Below are 24,774 nucleotides of genomic sequence, written 5' to 3'. Positions count from 1 at the left end.
ATGACATTCAGTCATGTTATGACCATCCATCCATCCATTTAGCCAATTCCCAGGTTGTGAGGAGCTGGAGTGACGGAGGGCATGAAAGCCCACCTCAGATTTGTAACGATCCAGCAATCCTTTAGCAAACTTCACATGATCATGGGAGCTGCAGGCCTGTCCATGGCAATTCCAGTTGAGCGTCCGAATCACTTAACACAAAGACCCAATTAACAACCAGCCAACCAAGCGTGTCCACCAGCTGGGATTTGAACCCTGGGACTCTGAGGCAGTGGGGCACAGACATTACCCACCATGCCAGAAAGTGGCCGAACCTCAGCCAGTCCTCTTTCTTTCCTGTTTGTGCCAATCCTGCCCTTGACAGGTGACCGTGATAAAACTCTGAAGCTCCAAAGCGCGACACTGGCACACGCCGCTCTGCAGCCGGATCTGTGGTGCCCCGCTGGAGGAGGCTGCCAAGTGCTATTTGTGTCACGCGTCCAGTTCTCGTCGAGCTGTAATGAGAACCTGGGAGGGGAACGCCTGAGAGGGGTCAGCTTGTCCCACTGTCGTCCTCGGCCTTGACATGCTCAGCCTGCTGGTGGAGGCCTCGGGGACAGCGCACAGCAGGCAGAGGATCTTCTGCCTCTTCAAACTGACTTCTTAAATTCTTGAAATTTGTATTTATTTATTTATTTTTATTCCCTTCAGAAGATTTGGACCAATCTATAGAATTAATCCAGCCATGGCTTGCCTCCTTCGCTGCACTTCAAGCTGCTCGCCAGTCCTGCTTCAAGGTGTCCACCATGGAGGAATCCACCGAGCGACTGGAAAGAGATCCTTTAGGACGTTTAGGACCCTGCAGGACCAGCAGGCATCCCGAGGTACGCTACGGCCGGCCGACTCTGCAGTGTTTTGTGACTTCCAAATGTCTTTTGAGGCCGTCGTGTGTTTGCTTTAGAGCCGTCACCGGTGTTGTAAAGCTCGCAAGGTGCTGTTTTAACCCTGGGGCTCCAGCACCTTGGGATCAAATCCCACACTTGCCTCCCAATGACATGTAGGTGACCTGGTGACTTCAAATGGGCCTGAGGATAGAGTGGCACCATGTCTAGGGGTGGGCCCTGCTTATTGGGGTCCGCTCTGGTGCCCCACCATCCATTGGCTCGGAGAAAGATCTTACGGTGTGACCTTCACATGGCTTTTTTTTTTTTAGTGCCGACATACTGTGTGCAAGGTCACACCACATGTGACAGTAGTGACACCACCTGGCCCTTTTAAGGGTCCAGGTTTCCATATCCACATTTTTACTTGGTCACTAAAGCAGTTAACTGTTTTCCTATCTAGAAACCTGTAAAGTGTTAGTGGCTGCCTTTGGGTTGAGTGGCACTTCATCTGATTTTTTTTGTCTGAGCCTTTGGACTGAAGGTCAAGCAGAGATGCCACCATTGATTAATTAGGTAGGCCGCTCCACCCAATCGGACATCTTCACAAACGCTGCTGTTTTGTCTGAAACTCTCCATCTCCGTGCCTTTTCCCCTTTAAGAGTTTGCTAATGTTGTCAGACTTTCACCGCGGCCGGCTTTCTCGGGAGGCCTTGTTTGGATTTACTGCTGGCCGCCGTCCAAGCAGCTGCTAATAATGTCCTGCTGCCGTGGGAAGAAACCAAACCAATTAAGGAGAGAAATGTGAAGCTTAAAGGCGAATGGAAGAGCAACTGCTCGGCCACAGCGTTCATCACAATATCTGAACGGCTCTTCTTCATTCCCTGTGTAACGTTCAACCATCCAGGTGCTTAACTGCTTGATGTTTTAAAGAAGATGGCAGGCGGGCAGATTGCAGGGCTGTGGATCAGGACGGGTCCTCAACCTGTTATGCAAGGCCTGGCATATCCTATAGAAAGCAATATGAGGGATGGGGAGTGGACTCGGACCACCCCCGTGTTTGAAAAGTGGACCAGTCCAGCCCTGACATCTGCCCACTGGGCCTGTGCTTGGGCTGAGCTCATGCTGGAGCCCACCGCCATGTGGCCTGCATGGACCCCTTCTCAGCTTCATTTTAATACTTTATAGTGTCTTTCGTAGAGTAGTACAGTGCAGCTGCCTCACAACTGTACATTTTGAGATTTCTTGTGTGGAATTTCCAGTTTTCTCCTAATACTTCATGTCAAGTCAAAGTGAACTTTATGGTCATCTCAACCATATACAAGTATACAGACAGACAAAATTGCGAAGCTCAGGGTCCAAAGTGTAACAACATGATGTGCAAATAAATAAATTAAAAATAGAATTCATCCATCCATCCATTTTTCAACCCACTGAATCCGAACACAGGGTCACGGGGTTCTGCTGGAGCCAATCCCAGCCAACACAGGGCACAAGGCAGGAACCAATCCCGGGCAGGGTGCCAACCCACCGCATGATAAAAATAGAATTAAAATTTAAAATGTAAAAGTTAAAACATAAACCAGACATTGTGCAAAGATAGGACAAAGAAGTAGCAGCAATATTGATGTGTAAGATATGTAATATAATAATTTCTGTATTATCTATATCTATCATTTATCAGTGTATGATAATAGTTGTTTAAGACGTGTGTAAACAATGACCAGTCAGAATGTTTCACAGCAGAAGGATAACAAGAGTGTCAAATCCTTCAAGGTCAGTATGAGATTTTCAGTTCTTGTCTCCCCGTACGCTCGTCTTTACAGGACAGTGGTTTTCATGTATAAAAGTTCTGTTTTTAGAGGTGGTTGAGGCCATGTGGAAGGTCCCAGGGGGCAGCCTGGTGTTAAGGAGTCTAACAACTTGGGGGTAAAAACTCTCCTGCAGCCTGGCAGATCTGACTCTGATGCTGTAGTATCTTCTCTTGGATGGCAGAAGTGTGAAAAGTCCATGTGAGGGGTGTAAGGGGTCCTGCACAATGCTGCAGGCCTTGCGGACACTATCCTTTGCAGGTGCTTGTGGTCGGATATGTTGCAGTTGCCATACCAGACCGTGATGCAGCCGGTCAGAACACTCTCAATGGTGCCTCTGTAGAACATGGTGAGGATGGAAGGGGGAAGACTTGCTTGCTTCAGTCGCCCCAGGAAGTGTAGTCTCTGCTGGGCTTTCTTGATTAGTGATGAGATGTTATATGTCCATGTAAGTTCCTCAGTTATGTGCACACCGAGGAACTTGGTACTCCTAACAGTCTCCACATCTAATCCGTTGATGCTGAGTGGGATGTGGACAGGACGTGATTTTCTGAAGTCCACAATTATCTCTTTTGTCTTGTCGACATTGAGAGTTAGATTGTTATCTTCACACCATGCGGACAGCCGTTCCACCTCACCTCTGTATGCGGTTTCATCATCCCTGCTTATCAGTCCTAGCACCGTTATATCATCCGCAAACTTGATGATGTGGTTGGTATTGTGCGTGGCTGTGCAGTCGTGAGTCAGCAGGGTAAACAGCAGTGGACTAAGCACGCAGTCCTGTGGTGCGTCTGTGCTCAGTGTGATGATGCTGGAAGTGTTGTAGCCCGTCCGAACTGACTGGGGCCTCTCTGTCAAGAAGTCCAGGATCTAATTGCAGAGGGTGGTGTTCAGGCCAACCTGCTCAGTCAGGTTAGATAGATAGATAGATAGATAGATACTTTATTAATCCCAGGGGGAAATTCACATACTCCAGCAGCAAAAAATATTAAATTAAAGAGTAATAAAAAATGCAGGTAAAAAACGGACAATAACTTGAATAATGTTCAACGTTTACCCCCCCCCCGGTGGAATTGAAAAGTCGCATAGTTTGGGGGAGGAATGATCTTCTCAGTCTGTCAGTGGAGCAGGACAGTGACAGCAGTCTGTCGCTGAAACTGCTCCTCTGTCTGGAGATGACACTGTTTAATGGATGTAGGTTAATTGACATCCATGTAATTTCCTTTAGAATTTAATAAAGTATCTATCATATAGTGCCTTTTACACCTGACTGTCTGTCTATATAGTGCCTTTCATGTCTGTCACTCTGGCTATCATATAGTACTATGTATGTATGTATGATCGATCTGGGTCACAGGGTAGGCTGGAGTTTATCCCAGCAACCATCAGGTGCAAGGCAGGAACAATCCTTGTGTTTTATGTATGTGATGGCCTGGAAGGTTCAGTCCATTACAAACCCAGATGAAAACGCACACAATTTGGTGTTGCCCATTTACCTAACCTGCACATCTTTGGACTGTGGAAGGAAACCCATGCAGACACAGGGAGCACCCAGGTCATGAACGCTGCTTTCCTTACTGTGTGCCATTAGTGTTACCTCTGTGCCCACCCCTATTTGAAGTCCTTTCAATCCAATTTAGAATCACTAAACCTAATTGGAAGCATTGGATGTAATAATAATAATAATAATAATACATTTTATTTATATAGCGCCTTTCCCATGCTCAAGGCACTTACAGAATATAATAAAGAACGGCAGAATATACAGTATATAGCATTGTACAAACCAGATAAATAAATAAAGAAGATTAAGACAGTAAATTCTGGAAAAAAAAAAACAGACAACATAATTGATGGTCTCGCACACACACACACAGGTTACATGGGCATCTTGACAGAGAAGTAAACTGAGAGAAGGGTAATAAAGTCAAGTAGAGCTAAAAGACTTCCTGAACAGATGAGTTTTGAGTTGTTTTTTAAAAGAATTCATGGAGTCAGCTGATCTCATTAATTTCGGGAGGTCATTCCAGAGTCTGGACGCTATACAGCTGAAGGCCCTGTCACCCATGGAGTGTAGATTAGTGAGGGGCACAACAAGATTGCCAGAATCAGAGGACCTTAGTGGGCGGGCAGGCACATAGTGATGGAGAAAGTCACTGATGTAGTTTGGCGCGAGGTTATTTAAGGCTTTGTAGGTTATTAGTAGGATTTTATATTCGATTCTGTAAGACACAGGGAGCCAGTGAAGATGGAGCAGGACGGGTGTGATGTGCTCGCTGCTGCTGGTTCGAGTAAGGACTCTTGCAGCTGAGTTTTGAATAAGCTGGAGCTGTGATATAAGATTAGAAGGGGCACCTATCAGTAGGGAATTACAATAATCGATGCGGGATGTGATAAAAGCATGGACAAGTTTCTCAGCCTTAGAGAAGGAGAGGAAGGAGCGAACATGGGATATGTTATGGAGGTGAAAGTAAGAAAGTTTCTTAATGTGATTTATGTGGGCGGAATAAGTGAGGGAGGAATCAAAAATGACACCAAGATTTTTTACAGTAGAGGCAGGTCTGATGAGATCACTGCCAAGATGGACTGGGAAGGAGCTCATTTTATTAAGCTGCATTTTAGTCCCAATTTGCAGGAGTTCAGTTTTATTACAATTTAATTTTAAAGAGTTCTGCTCCATCCAGGTTTTAATTTCACTAAGGCAGGTTGTGAGCTGAGAAAGCTCTGATGAAGTTCCACTTTTAACATTGAAGTAGAGCTATAAGTCAGAGGGCAGCTTGGGGCAGGCAGTAGACCACCACACGGCCCTTTTGCGAGGCTTTGGGGATGAGGGAGGAAATGCCTTGCAGACTCCACACAGACAATGACGGAGTGTTGGATTCAAGCCCAGGATGCTGGGTCTTTTTGGAAAGAGGGGCACTAAGTGTTGCACTACCATTTCACCTACTGGGTACATAGTTGGGGATGTGGGTGTCCAATGCCCTATGATGACTGGCACCCTATGGAAGGTTGGTTCCTGGTTTGTGCACAACGCTGGCGGGCAGACTGCAGCTCTTTGTGACACTAAAGTGTGTTAGAAACCTGATGATAAAGTGTGGTGCACTGATGCCCCGTGTTTTTATCTTGGCTCCTAATGCTGCCCAGATTGGCTTTTGCTCCCAATGAACTGAATAAGTGGACCTGCAGGAATTTATGATGATGATGATGATAATGCAGAGCAGTGATTTTTAAGGTTGATTCCTCTCCGAGTGTGTTTTTTTTTTTTAAGTCCAACTATATAGTGCCTTTCATTGTCAGGTAATTGTTTGCAAACTCGTTTAATCCAATTGGAGGTTGTGCAGGCCAGATTCTTTCCTGGTAGCATTGGGTGCAAAACCTGAAGCAGCCCTGGACGGAATGCCAGTCCACCACCGCGATCACCGACATACATACATGTACACCCACCACTTGGGCTAACTCCTCAGAACTGCATGGACAAAGTTGGGATTTGACCCCAGCCGCAACATTAATCACTGTGCCATCGTGCAGCCAACCTTCAATGGCAGTCTCTTTTTATGTTAGGCAGCTTGACTAGTGAAACAGTGGGAGCTCCTGCAGATGGTGGGCATGGAAGCTCCAGTCCTTTTCCCTTATGATATCTGCCCTTTGGCCTCCATTTCTCTCCTTATTGTGCCCTGCAGTGTTCTTGAGACCCTTTAAGAGTTTGTGAATGTTACCGGATGACATCTGCCACTGTCACATCATCTTCTTCTTCATATTGGTATCGCACACTCGTGCTCAAGGGGAGTCAGCAGGCCAGGCTGGGACAGGCCTTCAGTATGTACACTGGTCTTTATCATATAGAAGATTTTCATTTTGGATTTATTTCTAACAAACATCGATCCTCGTGTCACAGTAATGAGTTTTGGATTGAAATCCCGGCCAGCGGTATCTCGTTCCAGTGGGTTTCTCCCTCGCACCCCAATGTCACGTTGGTTAGGCTCACTGGTGACCCTAAGAGCTGGGTTGGTGCCATTGGGTAATGCAGTTTGCCCTCTTGGTAAATTGATGTGATATGATACTGTTCAACGGGTCTTGATGTCTAGTTATGTAAGACGTCAAGATTTTTGTGGTCCCCCCCCCCCAGCATGGTCCAACAGACACAAAATAACCATTTGTGGAGGAAGTGACTCCCTTCTGATAAAGCACAGTAGTTGCTGAAGTTGTGCAGGGCTTCACCCCTTAATGGGGTACAAGGGGGTCAAACGTACTCCTTTTCACAAAACTTTAACACATGTTGATCCATCATACAGCCATGTGAAGTGTAAATTTTGAGATCGCTGGTCACAAATGTGATCATATTTGTGGTATCTGATTCTTTTCCGGTGGTCCTAGCCCTCTAAGAGCCAGTCCTGGAAGGTTAAAAATGACAAAGTTAAAGCACACTGGGTATCGTTTTAGACCAGGGGTGTCCAAATCCGGTCCTGGTGGGCCACAGTGGCTGCAGATTTTCATTCTAACTATCTTCTTAATTAGTGAGCCATTTTTTGCTGCTGATTAGCTTGTTTTAATTGGCGTGACTCGGATCCCCTTAGTTTTTTTGTTTTCCTTAATTAGACACAAAACAAGCCACCACATGACCAGCTCACCTGAAAATAAAGAAAGGTGAAGATCTCAGTCACCAAAACATCTTGACGGTGGTCTTAGAAAAAACAGAAAATCAACAGACTGCTGTGGCAGAACGAGAGCAGCAACAAGTCCTGATATTCAATAACGGCTTTAATTAACAGCAAGAATTGGCTTCTCGTTAAGAAACTGGTTGGAGTGAAATTGGCTGGAGTTTGATGTTCTAATTTAGCTGGTCATCTGTTTCACATCTCATTTCTGTTTGGCTGCCATTTCATGAAGAAACGAATCAACTCGGAGGACTGAATCCTTAAAACAGGGCTATTAAAATGAAGGGTAAAGGAGTTAATTAGCATCGAAAACTAATCAGGAAAAGGGTTCGAATGAAAACCTGCAGCCACTGCGTCCCACCAGGACCAGAGTTGGACATCCCTGGGGCAGACAATTTCAAGGTCTGCGATTACAAATATCTCCTAGGGGTCTAGCCCTTTACGGACCTCCGTTAGAAGTGACAAATGACGTATTTCTGTTACCATCAAGAATATTTAGACTTCCAACATTTAAATGTCCAGACACTTTGTAATATTTTAAATATCTGATGCAATTCTGGGCGGCACGATGGGTTCGCTTCCCAGGTCCTCCCTGTGTGGAGTTTGCATGTTCTTCCCGTGTCTGCGTGAGTTTCCTCCCACAGTCCAAAGACGTGCAGGTTAGGTGCATTGGCGATCCTAAATTGTCCCGTGCGTGTGTGCCCTGCGGTGAGCTGGTGCCCTGGCTGGTTTTTGTTTCCTGCCTTGCGCCCTGTGTTGGCTGGGATTGGCTCCAGTAGACCCCCGTGACCCTGTAGTTAGAATATAGCGGGTTGGATAATGGATGGATGCAATTCTTCTTGTGTTTAACGCACTTCTACGTCATGAAGTAAATCATTAGATTTCTTATTTTATGGCCGGCCCTCATTAGGGCGGCTTACACCAATTCAGACTTTTCTTATGTTGCGCGCGGTGTCACTGAACGAAATAAAAACTTAAATGAGCATCAAAAAACCTGTTTTGTAACAAATTTGTGCTTTCATGGTGTGTTCTCTTTTTATTTACTGTCACATTGTGAATACAGTAATCCCTCACTTATCGCGGGAGATAGGTTCCAAGGCTGACCGCGATAACTGAATTTCCGCGAAGTAGGGACACCATATTTATTTAATTATTTAACGTGTATTTGGATGTTTTTAAACCCTCCCTGTATTGTTTACAACCCACCCTTTGCTCTATTAATAACGGGGACAACTGCTAAGCAATATGAAATCGGTAGATAAGTTTACACTTACTGTATAGCGAAGTACATGTAGCAGCTTGTAGGCGGTCATGACGTCGTCGACCTTGTTGCAAAGATTCCTAAAGCAGATTCCATCCAGACTACTGCCTTATCACGTCCACTTGCAACTCGTTTTGCACCCTGGTTAAAGGACACTGCGGCCGTAGATCTTATATGCTTTTCCTCCTTTTTAAATAAAAAGAATCGTGGACTCATTGATGCTGTAATGGTGTCCTGCAGCGGTGTAGCTGTTCCCTTCCTTCAGCATATCCAAAACTTTTACCTTTTCTGCAATCATTTGCATCTTCTGTTGGCGCTTGGACACGGCCCCTGAACCAATAGCACGTTAATGCTGAATGAGTGAGATGAGACTTCCTGGTTAATGCAGCACTCCGTCGCTGAGCCAATCAGCAGCACACAGGAACTTAACTGCATGCTCTGATTGGGTAGCTTCTCAGCCATCCGCCAATAGCATCTCTTGTATGAAATCAACTGGGCAAACCAACTGAGGAAACAAGTACCAGAAGTAAAAAGACCCATTGTCCGCAGAAACCCGCGAAGCAGCGAAAAATCCGCGTTATATATTTAGATATGCTTACATATAAAATCCGCGAAGTCGTGAATCCGTGAAAAGTGAACCGCAAAGTAGCGAGGGATTATTGTATTTCCCCACGGGATTAATAAAGTTTATCTAATCTAATATCGCAATATGTTTATTTAAATTTTGTGAACAGTACTCCTCCACAGTAATAACATTTTGTAATTAGTTTTTACATTTTCTCCGAGTAAATCCGTTCCTCCAGAGGTCCTCCCTGCTGTTTCTCATTCTGAACTTCCTGTCTCTCGTTTCAGGGGTCCCATATAAAGATTTGCTGGTTGGCATTCCTAAGGAGATTCTCAAAAACGAGAGGCGAGTGGCCGTCTCACCTTCCGGCGTCCAGGCTCTGGTCAAACAAGGCTTCAACGTGCAAGTGGAGAGCGGAGCAGGGGAAGAGGCCAAGTTTTCAGACGACCAATACAAAGAAGCCGGGGCAAAAATCAACGACACCAAGAGTGTCTTTGGCTCTGACCTTCTCCTCAAGGTACTGTTAGAAATGGACTTTGGTTTATGAGTACCAACCCCAAATCGGAAAAAACTGTGATGGTATGGAAAATGCAAATAGAAAAAAAAACACACAGTGATGTTTAAATACACATTGACTTTTATTTCATTGCAGACAGTAGGGATGTAAAACATAAAATGAAGTTTACCAGACAAAGCTTTTAATTTGTTAAGAGATAACCGTCAGGTCCATTTGGACGGTGACACAATCTTCATTATATCTCTGTATGCAACCAGAATGGATTTGAAACAAAGCGATCATTATGTGATTTGAAGTGTAGTATTTATTGTGTAGACAAAAATATCGTACAAGCGGTTTACCACTGACAGCCATTTTTATACATGGGGGGGAGCCCCCATTTCCAGGGTCTCAAAAGTGTTTGGACATTTGACTGACTAGCTGTTCCATAGCCAGATGTCAGCAGGTCCCTCGTGATTTCATTAACTATTAAGCAGGTTGAAGGTCTGCAGTTGATTCCAAGTGTGGAATTTGCCTTTGGAACCTTTCACTGTGACCTCTCAATATGAGGTCCACAGAGCTGTCCATGTAAGTGAAAACAGGCCATCATTAGGCTGAGAAGAGAAAACAAACCCTTTAGAGAGACTGCAGAACCACCAGGAGTGGTCAAGTCAACCATTTGGTAGATTCTTAAAGAGAAGGAACACACCGGAGAGTTGAGCAACACCAGAAGGTCTGAAAGACCACAGAAGACCCCTGTGCTGGATGGGTGCAGAATTCTGTCCTTGTTGTTAAGGGGTTCTTTATTGCCATCTAGCCAAACCAAGACCACTCTCTGGGAGGTCAACCTATCGTTGCCAAAGTCTACAATGAAGAGAAGACTTCATGAAAGTAAAGACAGAAGGTTTACCACAAAGGTGCAGACCACTGGTGAGCCTCAAGCACAGGAAGGACAGATTAGACTTTGACAGAAGACATTTTTTTAAAAGCCTGTCCAGTTCTGGAACAATTTTTTTTTCTTTGGACAAAGGACATAAAGATCAATATGGAGAAGAATGATGGAAAGAGAAGAGCATGGAGAACAGAGGAAACGGCTCATGACCTGATGATGACACATCATCTGTGAGACACGGCGGAGGCCGTGTTATGGCCTGATCATGCATGGCTGCACATGGTGGTCACTCACTGGTGTTTATTGATGACATGATAGCGGATAGAAGTAGCAGGATGAATTCTGAAGTGTCCAGGGTGCTGTACTGTCTGCTCAGAGTCAGAGAAATGCTACAAAACTGACAGGACGACACCTCACAGTACAGATGGACAACGAGCCACAACATCCTGGGACAGCAAACCAAGTGCTCTTCAAGGCAAAGAAGTGGAATATTCATCAATGGCCAAGACAGTCAACTGACCTCAACACAACCGGACACGCATTTGACTTGCTGAAGACAAAACTGAAGGCAGAAAGTCCAACAAACAGGCAGCACCTGAAGACAACTGCAGTAAAGGCTTGACAAAGAAACATGAGGGAGGACACCCAGCACTGGAGATGGCCAGGGGTTCAGACTTCAGGCAGTCATTGACTGTTTTCAATATTTGGTTGAAAATCCTTTCCAAACTTTATATTTAGGATTCTGTTAGTTTGGCCAAATGTGTTTGAGCCCCTGAAAATAGGGGGACCAGATATACAAATGGCTGTCATTGCTAAACGGCTCATACGATATTTTTGTTAAACCCCTCAAATTAAAGCTGAAAGTCTGCACTTCAATCACATCTTGATTGCTTCATTTCTGATCCATTGTGGTGGTACACAGAGACCAAAATGATGAAGATAGCCTCGCTGTCCACCTGTGGACTTGACTGTATATTCATTGCTGCATTTCAGGCCTACAACACATTCCAAAAAAATATTAGGATGGGGCAAATTAGGTCCAGAAATGAGGCAACATTCAGTAATGATGTGATTTCAAGCAGGTGTTGGTAATTGGGAACTGATCTCCACAAAGGGTTGAAACTTTGAGGAGCAAAGATGGGCAGAGGGTCTCCAGTTTGTCAACAAATGCGTGAGAAGACTATTGAAATGTTTCAAATCAATATTCCTCCAAGAAAGAATTAGACATTTCTGATGTATATTTTTCCGCCTACAGCGGATAATATCATTAACCGATTTCAAAGAACATGGAGGAATTTGAGTGCGTAAAGGGCCAGGGTGTGAGCCAAAGTTGAACACCTGTGATCTCTGACCCGTCAGACATCACAGCATCAAGAAACGTTGCTCCTCAACAGCTGATGTCACCACATGGTCAAGGCCTGATGACTTTGGCAAACCTTTTTTCAAGCACTGCAATACAGAGTTACATTCACAAACGTCACTTCAAACCTTACTGTGCATTAAAGAAGCCTCGCGTTTAGATAGATACTTTATTAATCCCCAAGGGGAAATTCACATACTCCAGCAGCATCATACTGATACAAAAACAATATTAAATTAAGGAGTGATAACAATGCAGTGCAAGTTAAAAAAATGCAGGTACAACAGACAATATCATTGTATAATGTTAATGTTTACCCCCCCACCACCCCCCGGGTGGAATTGAAGTGTAGCAAAGCAAAGGACTACTGACTACTGTCTGTGTATCGGAGCTGGGGAGTCCTCTACAGCGCATCTTCAACCTGAGCCTGGAACAGGGGAGAGTCCCGAGGCTTTGGAAAACATCTTGCATCACCCCAGTCCCAAAGGTATCACGTCCTAGTGAGCTGAATGACTTCCAGCCTGTTGCTCTGACATCACATGTGATGACGACCATGGAGAGGCTGCTGCTTCACCACCTGAGGCCATAGGTTCAACATGCCCTCGACCCTCTGCAGTTTGCATATTAGGAGAAGGTGGGAGCGGAGGATGCCATCTATATGCTACACCGATCACTCTCCCACTTGGACAGACGCAGTGGTGCTGTAAGAATTATGTTTCTGGACTTCTCTAGCGCCTTCAACACCATCCAACCTCTGCTCCTTAGGGACAAGCTGACAGAGATGGGAGTAGATTCATACCTAGTGGCATGGATCGTGGACTATCTTAAAGACAGACCTCAGTATGTGCGTCTTGGGAACTGCAGGTCTGACATTGTGGTCAGCAACACAGGAGCGCCACAGGGGACTGTACTTTCTGCGGTCCTGTTCAGCCTATATACATCGGACTTCTGATACAACTCGGAGTCCTGCCACGTGCAAAAGTTCGCTGAAGACACTGCTATCGTGGAGTGGGCAGGAGGAGGAGTACAGGGACCTAATCAATGACTTTGTTAAATGGTGCGACTCAAACCACCTACAACTGAACACCAGCAAAACCAAGGAGCTGGTGGTGGATTTTAGGGGGACCAGGCCCCTTATGGACCCCGTGATCATCAGAGGTGACTGTGTGCAGATGGTGCAGACCTATAAATACCTGGGAGTGCAGCTGGATGAATAATTGGACTGGACTGCCAATACTGATGTGCTGTGCAAAAAAGGACAGAGCCGACTATACTTCCTTAGAAGGTTGGCGTCCTTCAACATCTGCAATAAGATGCTGCAGATGTTCTATCAGACGGTTGTGGCGAGTGCCCTCTTCTACGCGATGGTGTGCTGGGGAGGCAGCATTAAAAAGAAAGACGCTTCACGCCTGGACAAACTGGTGAGGAAGGCAGGCTCTATTGTTGGCACGGAGCTGGACAGTTTGACATCTGTGGCAGAGCGACGGGCGCTCAGCAGGCTCCTATCAATTATGGAGAATCCACTGAACAGGATCATCTCCAGACAGAGGAGCAGCTTCAGCGACAGACTGCTGTCACCGTCCTGCTCCACTGACAGATTGAGGAGATCGTTGCTCCCCCAAACTATGTGACTCTTCAATTCCACCCGGGGGGGGGGGGGGGACATTAACATTATACAAAGTTATTGTCTGTTTTTACCTGCATTATTATCAATCTTTAATATTGTTTTTTATATCCGTATGCTGCTGCTGGAGTAGGTGAATTTCCCCTTGGGATTAATAAAGTCTCTCTCTCTCTATCTATCTCTATCTCTATCTATCTCTCTATCTCTCTCTCTCTCTCTATCTCTCTCTCTGTAGTGTGTTCAGGACTTATAGTATTCACTCCGGAGCGTCGGTCAGGACACTGGTAAATGATGCAGAGAATTCCACACAGCAGCTTAGAATGAAATTGAATTAATTTATTCTGAAGATACACCTACTATACAGTATACCTATTTAAATATAGGTGTATATGTGTGGTCTCTGGTCATTAACGCACACTTCTTATTAATTCAGGACACTACTGACTCTTATAACAAACGAACATTTCTCTACGTGGAAATGACTACTGCAGAACACGTGCATCTCCTTCGCTTTTTTAACATCCCATAATATGCGCTCTCATGCATGCTGGGAGGTGCACCTTGATATGTGAGCCATGTCTCTCTTTTATTATTGATATCTCTCTAACATTGCCGCCCCCCAAATATGCTATGCATATTTGCTATTCATTTCAAACAGAAAAAAAATTAAACTTATGGTTTATTAGTATCAGAGTTCTGAAGTTGAATGTCCAGAAGGGGAATAAGACGAGCAACAGGCCTAGTATAGAGTCTATCCTTCACCTCTACAGCTCTTACATGACCATCTGGCCTAGGAAGGTTCTAACCGTTCGGCCTATTAACCAAAGTGCTCGAGGAAGCTGAGGATCAATGAGCATGACTACCATTCCTTCTAGAAGGTTTTCAGGCTCCTTATGCCACTTCTGTCTGGGTAAATAGTATTTGACAAAACTTGACCAGAATTGTTCAGTAAGCGCTTGACTCTGTCTCCATCTCCGCCGCCCCATCAACGCATTTACGGGATAGACAACCTGTGATAGAGAACTATCTTGCTGCCCCATCAGCAGGAAATTAGGTGTAACTGGGTCCAAGTCGGCAACGTTTGATGACACATACCCCAGAGGCTTACTGTTCAAGATTCCCTCTATTTCGATGAGCACTGTTTTAAGTACTTCTTCAGACACTGATTGTGAACCTATTGTGGTGTAAAGGGCCTGCTTCACGGACCGAATTTCTCTCTCCCATGCGCACCCCAAAATGTGACGCTCCTGGTGGGTTGAAGCGGAAAATGATTTTTTGTTTTGCAGCAGTTTCTGAAGCTCTGAACTAAGGGTGGAAAATGTTTGTCTTAACTCCCTCTCTCCACCATGGAAATGTGTGCCTTGGTCAGACAGTAGCTCGTAGGGTGTGCCCCTTCGAGCTATGAACCTTCTGAGTGCCATTAGGAAGGAATCTGTGTCAATACAAGTAAGAACATCCAAATGGACACATGGGGTAGTGAGACACTTCAAGATAATGCCCCATCTCTTCTCACAGCGCCTACCTATCTTAACCTGGATCAGTCTAAAGCAGTCCATGCCAGTGCTGAAAAAGGCAGGTTTGTGAAGCCTCAATCTTGCTAGGGGTAGGTCTGCCATTTTAGGGATAAGGGGCTTTGTTTTCAGTTTATGGCAATCAGTGCAAGAATGTTGGAATTTGCGAACTGCTTCTCTGCCTCTTAGGATCCAGACATTTCTCCTTAATTCGGCAAACACTCTGTCATGACCTGGATGATGAAGTTTGTCGTCCTATTCTTGAATAATTAATTTAGTTACTGGATGTTGAGGGTCTAAAACAATGGGATGAATTGATGACTGCTCAATCCTTTCACTACGGCGCAATCGCCCTCCAACTCGGATAAGCTGACATGATGTGTCAAACTCTGGTGCTAAAGTAAGAATTCGGCTGGTGGCAGGAACAGGCTTTCCATTCTTCAGCAACATGTATTCCTCAGGAAAACTGTGAATTTTGAAAGATAAGAAATTCTGACATTTGATAGTCTTCGGCGGTAGGACTGGTTTGGTCACCTCTTCTTTGAACTACAGTTTCTACTAGTTCACTCCATGTATGGTATTCCCTAGGGTTAGGAATAAGAGGAGACGTCACTGTACTACCACAGAAGACACTCTTCCGTTGCTCTGCTTCAACTTCTGGAACAATAATATTTGGTCTTACTGGCCATTCTGACTCCGGTTTATAAAGGAACTAGCAAAATACCCGCGCTTCGCAGCGAAGTAGTGTGTTAAAGAGGTTATGAAAAAGTAAAGGAAACATTTTAAAAATAATGTAACATGATTGTCAATGTAATTGTGTTGTGATTGTTATGAGTGTTGCTGTCATATATACACATATACACACATATTATATAATATACATACATGCACTTACAATAACATAGAAATCAATATAAACAACATTAACATCATTATCATATGAGAATATGAAGTAATATATAAGAAGCACATTTCATATAAATATAAATTATTAAACAGTAAAATGTTCTTCTATAATTTGCTACCGTGGCTATTCGTTTGTCTGTCCAGGATTTTAAATCACCTGTAGCTCGCAAACCATTTCACCTATTGACTTGAAATCTGGTACACGTATAGTACGTCACGTATTACTCTTTTTATCTTTATTTTATTTTATTGTAGAATCAACTCCTATCTGCACACACCAGGGCGGCCGTGGGTGGATGCGTATGGTGTATTCACTCCATGTTATCGTGCATTGCGCTGTCACTGGTATTTTGATAAAAGGATTTGAACAACATATAAGAAGCGTATAAATTATTAAACAGTAAAATATTAACATTTAAGAAGTAAAGTTACATTGAGTACTACTGCAGTGCCTTCGGGTATACCTCATTTTTTGTTTGCCCATTACATGCTTAAATGTATACATTTTTTGTTGTACCTACCCGAGAACACGCGACATATAACCAAGCGTGGGAGAAGCATGGATTTTAAACACATGTTGAGTTCATCTGCTGGTCTCCCTCGTGGAATAACTGGTAATGTTTGACTAAAATCTACAGCGAGTAAAACGACATTACCTCCTATTTTTTTTTTTTTTTTTTTTTACGATCTCTGAGATCTTGCTTTTTTCGGTTCAAGGCTTCAGAAGCTCTTTTATGTTCTATGGTGTACTTATCCCAAACCATCATCTTTGAATGTTGCAAGACTTTCGCCTTGTATGTAGATCGGGGTAATTACATTCAATGCAGTCCTAGTCTGAATCACAATCTGATTGTATGGGTGGTTACCTGGCAGGTAATGCTTATGCTTGGTCATCAAGTTGTCTAACATGCCCTCTTTTAATTGCGAGAAGCAGATATATATAGCCAAATTCTCGCGGTTCGTTGCGGCGAAGTACTGCTTTTAATTTTTTATTAAGAAGAAAAGAAAACCTTTTTAAACGGATCGAAAATATACCAATAACAATTTGTTAAGGATCTGTTTTTTTGTGAACCTCGCTTTTCACAGTTGTCGCGCTACGGCGTGTGTTTAGTTTATTTGACAGTATGTAGATCGTGGTAATTACATTCATGACATTCGTTTTCTGAATCACAATCTGATTGTATGGGTGGTTACCTGCCAGATTACGCTTGTGGTTGGTCAGCAAGTCGCCTTACGTCCGCCACGTGCCCTCTTTCTGTTCCCAGAAGCAGATCATAGAATGGTTTTAATAGTTTACTTTCAAATAATGCAAAGAGTATGCGACGCGTGTTTCTCCCTAATTCTGGGCTCATCAGGCGTACACACTCACTGCATCCCCTCTCGGGAATCGAATCTCTATCGTCAGCGCCAGAGTTGAAGCCCCTAACGTTGCGGTCAGCAAGTCGGCTAACATCCGCCATGTGCCATCTTTCAGTTGCGAGAAGCAGATCATAGAATGGTTTTAATAGTTTACTTTCAAATAATGCAAAGAGTATGCGACACGTGTTTTGCCCTAATTCTGTGCTCTTCATGCGTACACACGCATTGCATCCCCTCTCGGGAATCGAATCTTGAATATCAACGCCAGAAGTGAAGCCCCTAACGTTGCGCTACGGCGTGTGGTTCGTTTATACCTCGTGTCTTCTCATTAAACTTTTATCTCGCGAATATGTTATTGCAATCCGCAGCGGGAGCGTTTCTATAAACTTAATTTAAACTTACGTTTTATACCGTGCTTTGTTTCCCTTATGAAGATGCTTGTATGCTTCACTCGCTCGCTTCTTATTGTTTCGCTCCCTTCTCAATTGTTTAATGAATTTTTTGTTCTTCGCTGTTTGCGGCTCTTCCTTCATTTCTCCCTACTGCGTTCACAGTCTTTTCACGTGATTACGTGGGAGGCGTGATGACGTGACACTCAACTCCGCCTCCCACGGCCATCGAGCTGCCGTCCATTACAGTATATTGTCAAAAAAGAGGTTCCAGTTATGACCATTACGCGTTGAATTTCGAAATGAAACCTGCCTAAGCTGTAAGGAATCAGCCTGCCAAATTTCAGCCTTCCACCTACACGGGAAGTTGGACAATTAGTGATGAGTGAGTCAGTCAGTGTGAAGTTCTCCTTCCCAATCATTCCAGGCTCTTAATAGATCTTCAGACAACATAGGGTCATCCCAGTCTCTTTGTTTATCCCACAATTTCTGGACCAGGACTTTGGCACGTGTGGTGAATGGAAGAATATACCCCAAAGGATTATACTGACTGGCGAGTACTCTGTATATGTGGCGCATAGTAACAGTTGTCTTCTGCACTGGATGAGACTCGTACTTGAACGTGTCTGAGGAACAATGCCACTTCAATCCTAAAGTGGATTCTGTGGAATCTGATCGATCCTCGGACAAGCAGAGTTCTGTACTGATTGAACGAGCTTCTTGTGGCAGATGTTCTAGTATCTTGGGAAAATTGCTAGCCCATTGACGAAGTTCAAATCCACCATTTGACAAAAGATCTCTTGGCTTATCTATCCGTTGCTTTGCCCTCTGGATTGATGGTAGACTCTGCAAATAGTTGTCTACATAGAAGTTCCTTTCAACTAAGGATCGGATCTCATCCCCTGATTCAGTGTTGTCTATTACATGTCGTTGAAGAGCAAAAATTGCACAACAAGGACTACAGGTGGTGCCAAAGGGAAGTACTTGCCATTCATAGGTAAGGGGGGAAAATGCTGCTTACCAAATTACGCCATACAAAACGGAGAAGAGGTTTATCTTAAGGTAAAAGGCGGATTTGGTGAAACATTCCTTTAATGTCGCTACCTATTGCTACAGGATGTTCCCTAAAACGTAAGGGCACTCCTAATAGGGATGGACTGAGGGCTGTCCCAGGCAGCAGGTATTCATTCAGGCCATGTCCATGATATTTAAAGGAGCAATTGAATACAACCCAGTTCTTCCCATTATGCTGAACCAGATGGTGAGGAATAAACCAAGATTCTTCGGAGGAGGTGACTGTTTCTGCTGGTAACTTAATAACATATCCAGCCTCCTCCAGTTTTTTAATTTCTTCATTGTATGCAGCTGCCTTTGTAGGGTCCTTTTGACAGACGTCTTTCAATGTTGCGCAAACTCGGCATAACAGCTTCTTGGTATGCTTGTAGACAAGGCATATCTTTCTTGCGTAGCAGTGGTGTGGCATTGTGGTTTACACCATCTACCATTACCTTTATCGTTTTTGCATGCAATAGATCAACGGCCTCTTGATTTTGTTTAGACCTTGTTAGGAGTCTCATTTCTGTAAGGGATGATGTCTGCTTGCCAGAGTCTTTCAACATTTCTGAAAAGTTCAGACATTGAAGGGGTGAAGGTAATATGAAGGCATTGCTGTGGTTGCAGGTTCTCCTTAAGTAGTTGTGCTGGACCTTGTAATGTCCATCCTAATCTGGTCTTAACTGCTGCAGGACTCCCTGGTGGTCCAAGGCGCACAGGTGCAATAGGGGTGATCAAGTGTGGATGATCGGCTCCAATCGACAAGAGAGGGCATGCTTTGTGAACAGATTGTAGTGGAAGACCCTTTAAGTGGTTGTATTGTTGCTGTAGGTCTGCTATTGGGTAGGAGTGTTCTGCAAGACTCAGTTGATCAGCTGTAAAGGCTCTTGTGATAAGATAATTCTTGTAAGGTTGCGAAAGTGAAGCTATTCTGAAGGATACTGAAGCACCATGCAGTGTCTTCACATCTTGTGTAATGGTCCTGAGTATTAGATCCTCTGGTTCTCCTTTCAGACCTAGTTATGGGTAGCATCAGATAACCAGATTGTTCTCTCTGATCCATCATCAAGAATAGCATAAGTGTCTAAAACTTCATCTTGGTGTTGCAGACGAACTTTGATTATTTTAAGGAGGACACGGCTGGAGCCTTCTGGTTTTTCTAGGTACAGTGTTTCACTGGTAGAACTCGCTAAACAAATTTCTTCCTTTGGTGATCTATCGTTTACTTCATGCAGGATTTGAAGATGCTTCCTATTACAGAGATGACATGGTTTCTTCAGTGTGCACTGAGCAGCTTGATGGGCTCGTCCACACCTCCAGCATCTATTCTTAGTCTTAATCCAGTTGATTATCTGCTCCTTATTAAGCTGTTGAAATTGAAAGCATTGACTCGGGTAATGCTCAGTGCTATCACAGTATGGGCAGAAAACTTTGCTCTTCTCAGGCTTCTTACTTGCAGACTGTGACACGGATGCTGATGTCGAAGTAGGTAACACTGAAGATTGCTCTGTGCCATGAAAGATAGTGGTCTGTCGGGTTTTAGCTCCTATATCTTTTCTGTTGTCTGGTCTGTGCATCGTGTGATCCTTGTGTCCTTTGCCTCTGGTCTGACCTTCATTGTTTTGGCACCAAGATTCGAACTTAAGCCATTTTGCCAGATCCAGAAGGGTATAAATAGTGCCCGGTTGGTAGCACATTTGTCTTGTAAATGATGATCGCAACTCCGAAGGTAACTTGGTTTGTAAACAAGCGACATGTGAGCCACAACGTAATTCAATATCACCTTCTGGACCTAAAGTTTGGAGTAGGCCCACTAAGGCTTGTATCTGAAGGGCAAACCTTTCAAATCTTACTGCATCACAGGGTTGAATATCGGGTGAGTCCATAACTGCAGTTATTTTGCTCAAAACTAGGTGATGAGGTTGTCCAAATCTTTCTGTTAATGCTGCCATTGTGTCTGTATAGGGAGTAACTGAGTTCAGAAATGAGTCCGATATTAGACGTGCCTCTTCTAGCTTCAGATGATCCAACAACACCTGATATTTAAAGAGCTCAGTGGCATCTTCTGGCAGTAGGTTCACCAGAGCTAATCTGAGACAGGCAAATTCGCTGGGGTCCCTATAGCTGAAATGTGGAATTAGAGGTCCAAAACCAACATATGTCATTTCTTGCTTAATAACACTGTGCTGCCGCCCCGTTTGAGCAGAGTGCAACATGGGAGGATAAGAACAGTGTTGTTCATGAGGTACTGAATACATTTGAGTCAGTTCTAGTGCCTCTAACTTCTGGTCTTGATATTGCCTAGTAGGAGTATGCAACAAATAACTTGGTTGTGGAGAGCAATGGTCTACAGATCCATATATAGGAGAAGATTCTTCGTATACATATGGTTCCAGAACATCCAGGCATTCAATAAGAGCTTGCTGCTCTCCTGATGCTTTATGATGAATGAAGTTTTGGCCTGTACTAGGTTCACTGCCGTCAAGAGAGGCACTTTCTTGTTTATCTGCCACTTGTCTATGCTGTGGAGCAGGTACTGGTGGAGTATTTCTATTAGAGTTAAAGGCAATCTTCTCTGCTGATCTAATGAGTTCAGGGTGCAGGCACTGGGGGAACTTGATCTTGGATCAGTTGCCTGTGGGTTGAGGGCAGTTGTTGATTTATTTTTAATTGCTCTTGGATGCCTACCTGCATCTCCCGTAAGTGCCTGATCTCCTCTCTCATGGACTGCGTAGACGGTCTTAATCGTTGATTTCTCAAGTTCAAGGTCGTGAATAACTAATTTGTATCTCAGTGGTAAGAAGTCAGCATCTTCTGTTTGAAGTAAAGGTGTTTTCACATTTTGTGCATCCCACCCATCCACTGTAGTGTGCAATCTATTCTCTCCTCCATAGGAACTGTACTGACTGGTAGGAGATGAGGCTGTAAAGTGATTTGTTGACTTCATTGGGATGTAGCATTGATAGATAGATAGATAGATACTTTATTAATCCCAATGGGAAATTCACATTTTCCAGCAGCAGCATACTGATACAATAAATAATATTAAATTAAAGAATGATAATAATGCAGGTGAAAAAAAGACAATGACTTTGTATAATGTTAAATGTTAACGTTTACCCCCCGCTGGAATTGAAGAGTCACATAGTGTGGTGGAGGAACGATCTCCTCAGTCTGTCAGTGGAGCAGGACAGTGACAGCAGTCTGTCGCTGAAGCTGCTCCTCTGTCTGGAGATGATCCTATTCAGTGGATGCAGTGGATTCTCCATGATTGACAGGAGCCTGCTGAGCGCCCATCACTCTGCCACAAATGTCAAACTGTCCAGCTCCGTGCCTACAATAGAGCCTGCCTTCTTCATCAGTTTGTGCAGGCGTGAGGTGTCCTTCTTCTTAATGCTGCCTCCCCAGCACACCATCACGTAGAAGAGGGCACTCCCCACAATCGTCTGATAGAACATCTGCAGCATCTTATTGCAGATATTGAAGGACACCAGCCTTCTAAGGAAGTATAGTCAGCTCTGTCCTTTCTTGCACAGAGCATCAGTATTGGCAGTCCAGTCCAGTTTATCATCCAGCTGCACTCCCAGGTATTTATAGGTCTGCACCATCTGCACACAGTCACCTCTGATGATCACTGGGTGCGTGAAGGGCCTGGGCCTCCTAAAATCCACCACCAGCTCTTTGGTTTTGCTGGTGTTCAGGTGTAGGTGGTTTGAGTCGCACCATTTAACAAAGTCCTGATTAGGTTCCTATACTCCTCCTCCTGCTCACTCCTGATGCAGCCCACGATAGCAGTGTCGTCAGTGAACTTTTGCACGTGGCAGGACTCCGAGTTGTATCAGAAGTCCGATGTATATAGGCTGAACAGGACCGGAGAAAGTACAGTCCCCTGCGGTGCTCCTGTGTTGCTGACCACAATGTCAGACCTGCAGTTCCCGAGGCGCACATACTGAGGTCTGTCTTTAAGATAGTCCACGATCCATGCCACCAGCTATGAATCTGCTCCCATTACTGTCAGCTTGTCCCTGAGGAGCACAGTTTGGATGGTTTTGGAGGCGCTAGAGAAGTCCAGAAACATAATTCTTACAGCACCACTGCCTCTGTCCAAAGAGGGGAGTGATCGGTGTAGCATGTAGATGATGGCATCCTCCACTCCCACCTTCTCCTGGTATTCAAACTCTAGAGGGTTGAGGGTGTGGTGGAACTGTGGCCTCAGGTGGTGAAGCAGCAGCTGCTCCATGGTCTTCATCACATGTGACGTCAGGGCGACAGGCCGGAAGCTCATTCAGCTCACTAGGATGTGATACCTTTGGGACTGGGGTGATGCAAGATGTTTTCCAAAGCCTCGGGACTCTCCCCAGTTCTAGGTTCAGGTTGAAGATGCGCTGTAGAGGACTCCCCAGCTCCAACGCACAGGCCTTCAGCAGTCGTGGCGATACTCCATCTGGACCCACTGCTTTGCTGTCTCCTCTGCTCTCTGCTTACCTGGGCTGCTGCCGCCATGTCCAGAAGCGGCTCAGCCTCTGAGTTCAGCAGCATCTGGGGTGGACCATAACACAGTGGAAGTGTGTATTGTGGTCAGACGAGTCAATATTCCAGATCCTTATTTAAAGAAATGGACGCTATGAGCTCCGGACCAAAGATGAAAAGGACCATCTAGACTGTTCTCAGCAAGAAGTCCAAAAGCCGAGAGGTCTGTCATGGTGTGGCGTTGTGTCGGTACTCTTGGTAAAAGTCATTTATACTGCTGTGATGGTAGCATTAATGCAGAAAAGTACATTGAGATTTTAGAGCAGCGTATCCTGCCATCAAGATGACATCTTTTTCTAGAAACGTCCAGGCATTTTTCAACAAGATGATGCAAAACAACATTCTGCACACATGACAAGAAGATGGTCTGGGTACTGCGGGCCTCACCTGTCCCCAGCAGAGAATGTGTGGAGAATTTTGACACAACAAATGTGACAATGACGACCCCGTACTGTTGCACACCTTAAAGCATGTTTGTAGAAAGAATGGGACTAAATAACGTGTGAAACAATTCATCGCTTGGTGTCCTTTGGGCCAAAACGTGCTTTTGAAGTGTTGTGAGAAGGAATGGCGACATTACAAAGTGCTGAATGCTTTACCGTCCCAATTTATTTTTGAATTGTGTTGCAGGCCTGAAATACAGGAATGGATAAATATTAACAAATCAAATGAAATTGACCAGACAAAACATGAAATATCTTGGGTTCATGCTGTCTGCAATGAAATAAAAGTCGGCGATTTAAGAATTCCTTGCACTTTTAAAATTTTTTTTTTTGTTTTAATTTTGCATTTTCCGTACTGGGGCGGCACGGTGGCGCAGTGGGTAGCGCTGCTGCCTCGCTGTTGGGAGATCTGGGGACATGGGTTCGATTCCCAGGTCCTCCCTGCGTGGAGTTTGCATGTTCTCCCCGTGTCTGCGTGGGTTTTCTCCGGGCGCTCCGGTTTCCTCCCACGGTCCAAAGACATGCAGGTTAGGTGGATTGGCTGTTCTAAATTGGCCCTAGTGTGTGCTTGGTGTGTGAGTGTGTTTGTGTGTGTCCCGCGGTGGGTTGGCACCCTGCCCAGGATTGTTTCCTGCCTTGTGCCCTGTGTTGGCTGGGATTGGCTCCAGCAGACCCCCGTGACCCTGTGTTCGGATTCAGCGGGTTGGAAAATGGATGGATGGATTTTCCGTACTGTCCTGAATTGTTCTGATTTGGGCTTGTATTTGTTGAAATGCTTCTTTGTGTTTTACAAAAGGGGGTGAAAAAAAAGTCAAATGACAAAAAGACCTGAGTGACAAGATGGTTATGACCTCCATACTCGTTCGAGAAGGAAAAACTTTATTTAACGTTTTTTTATAGAAAGGATCTCTGGGAGCAACTAAAAGCAAGGAAATGTGAAAAGAAAATCCCTCTGCGTTTTGTTCACAAAGACACTTGTGACCGAAGAAATGGTATAAAAAGTCAGCTGCTTTACCGCGGGTGGCCTGCAGCCGTCCATTTTTCTGTCGTCTTGCATTT

The 24,774-nt window shown here is 44.5% G+C and overlaps 1 protein-coding gene across 1 annotated transcript in view; it reads left to right on the top strand.

Moving 5' to 3' along the window:
* Positions 1 to 508: 508 nt before the first annotated feature.
* LOC114667516 (NAD(P) transhydrogenase, mitochondrial-like) overlaps positions 509 to 24,774 on the top strand; it is a 74,786-nt gene continuing 50,520 nt past the window's right edge. The window contains exons 1-2 of the mRNA XM_028822829.2: positions 509 to 863; positions 9,440 to 9,669. Coding sequence (XP_028678662.1) covers positions 725 to 863; positions 9,440 to 9,669 — 369 coding nt within the window. The 5' untranslated portion in view covers positions 509 to 724. The remainder of the gene's footprint in view (positions 864 to 9,439; positions 9,670 to 24,774) is intronic.

This window comes from Erpetoichthys calabaricus, chromosome 17 (genome assembly GCF_900747795.2).
Source record: "Erpetoichthys calabaricus chromosome 17, fErpCal1.3, whole genome shotgun sequence".
NCBI classification, from domain to species: domain Eukaryota; kingdom Metazoa; phylum Chordata; class Cladistia; order Polypteriformes; family Polypteridae; genus Erpetoichthys; species Erpetoichthys calabaricus.
The sequence above is the reverse complement of the archived record's forward strand: the minus strand, read 5'-3'. Positions and strand labels throughout refer to the sequence as shown.